Below are 787 nucleotides of genomic sequence, written 5' to 3'. Positions count from 1 at the left end.
TGGACCCTTCAGCTGTCCCCGCACCCCGAGGCGGGCAGCAAGAGCTGCTCCAGTGCCACCAAACACTCATCAGAGCAAAAGCTCCTTTTCCCTCACCCACCAGCTCCACACGGAGCAGTGCCCGGCACCGTCCACCCACAGAGCACTGCCAGCAGGATGGGCAAAGGGGGATCTCCAGCCCCTCTCCCTTCTGGGTTAGGGGGCAGCTCAAGAAGGCTGCAGAGGCCGGGAAGCCCATGGAGCATGGCCCTGACCCACCAAGCAGGACAGATGCACCCAGACCACCCCGAGGGTGACGGGGCTCTCCTTGAGCAGTCCGGCAGCACCTCCTCTCCTCAGCCTTCACTCAGCGTCTTCAGAGCAGCGAGCGTTACCGACACGGCCATCTCCAAGTCCAGAAGAAGGTGGGTGCCTGTCTGCCAGCCCACGACTGGCACCGCGGCTGCTGAGGGACAACAGGGAGGGGAATTCTCCCCCAACAGAGGGTGCCGCAGGGAGGGGGCAACTCCAACAGCAATAGCACAGCTTCCCCGGGGGCTGGAGGCACGGCTGGCCACTGCCAGGAGGGCACGGCACGAGGAGGGGGCAGGTAGTGCCATGGTGGGATCAGTCATCAGCGCCTGCCGTCGCCTCGCTGGGCACCACCATCTCCATCCCTGCTTCCCTGCAGCGCCAGGAGCCCAGGCTAAACTTTCCCAGGTAAAACCCATCCTCCAAAGGCCTTCTCCAGGTACTGGGCTACCGCTAGCGTCAGGTGGTCGTTGTAGGAGGCTGCCACGAGCTGGAT

General features: G+C 64.2%; 1 protein-coding gene across 1 annotated transcript in view; it reads right to left on the bottom strand.

Moving 5' to 3' along the window:
* Nucleotides 1-685: 685 nt before the first annotated feature.
* The window catches only part of FAAH2 (fatty acid amide hydrolase 2), a gene marked incomplete at its 5' end in the record, with an annotated part of 6182 nt that continues 6080 nt past the window's right edge, over nt 686-787 (bottom strand). The window contains 1 exon segment of the mRNA XM_009867515.1: nt 686-787. This exon segment is cut by the window's right edge and continues 11 nt beyond it. Coding sequence (XP_009865817.1) covers nt 686-787 — 102 coding nt within the window.

The sequence above is a fragment of the Apaloderma vittatum genome, unplaced genomic scaffold (genome assembly GCF_000703405.1).
Source record: "Apaloderma vittatum isolate BGI_N311 unplaced genomic scaffold, ASM70340v1 scaffold28660, whole genome shotgun sequence".
Classification (NCBI taxonomy): Eukaryota; Metazoa; Chordata; class Aves; order Trogoniformes; family Trogonidae; genus Apaloderma; species Apaloderma vittatum.
Note: the sequence above shows the minus strand (reverse complement) of the source record. Positions and strands in the feature narration are given on the sequence as shown.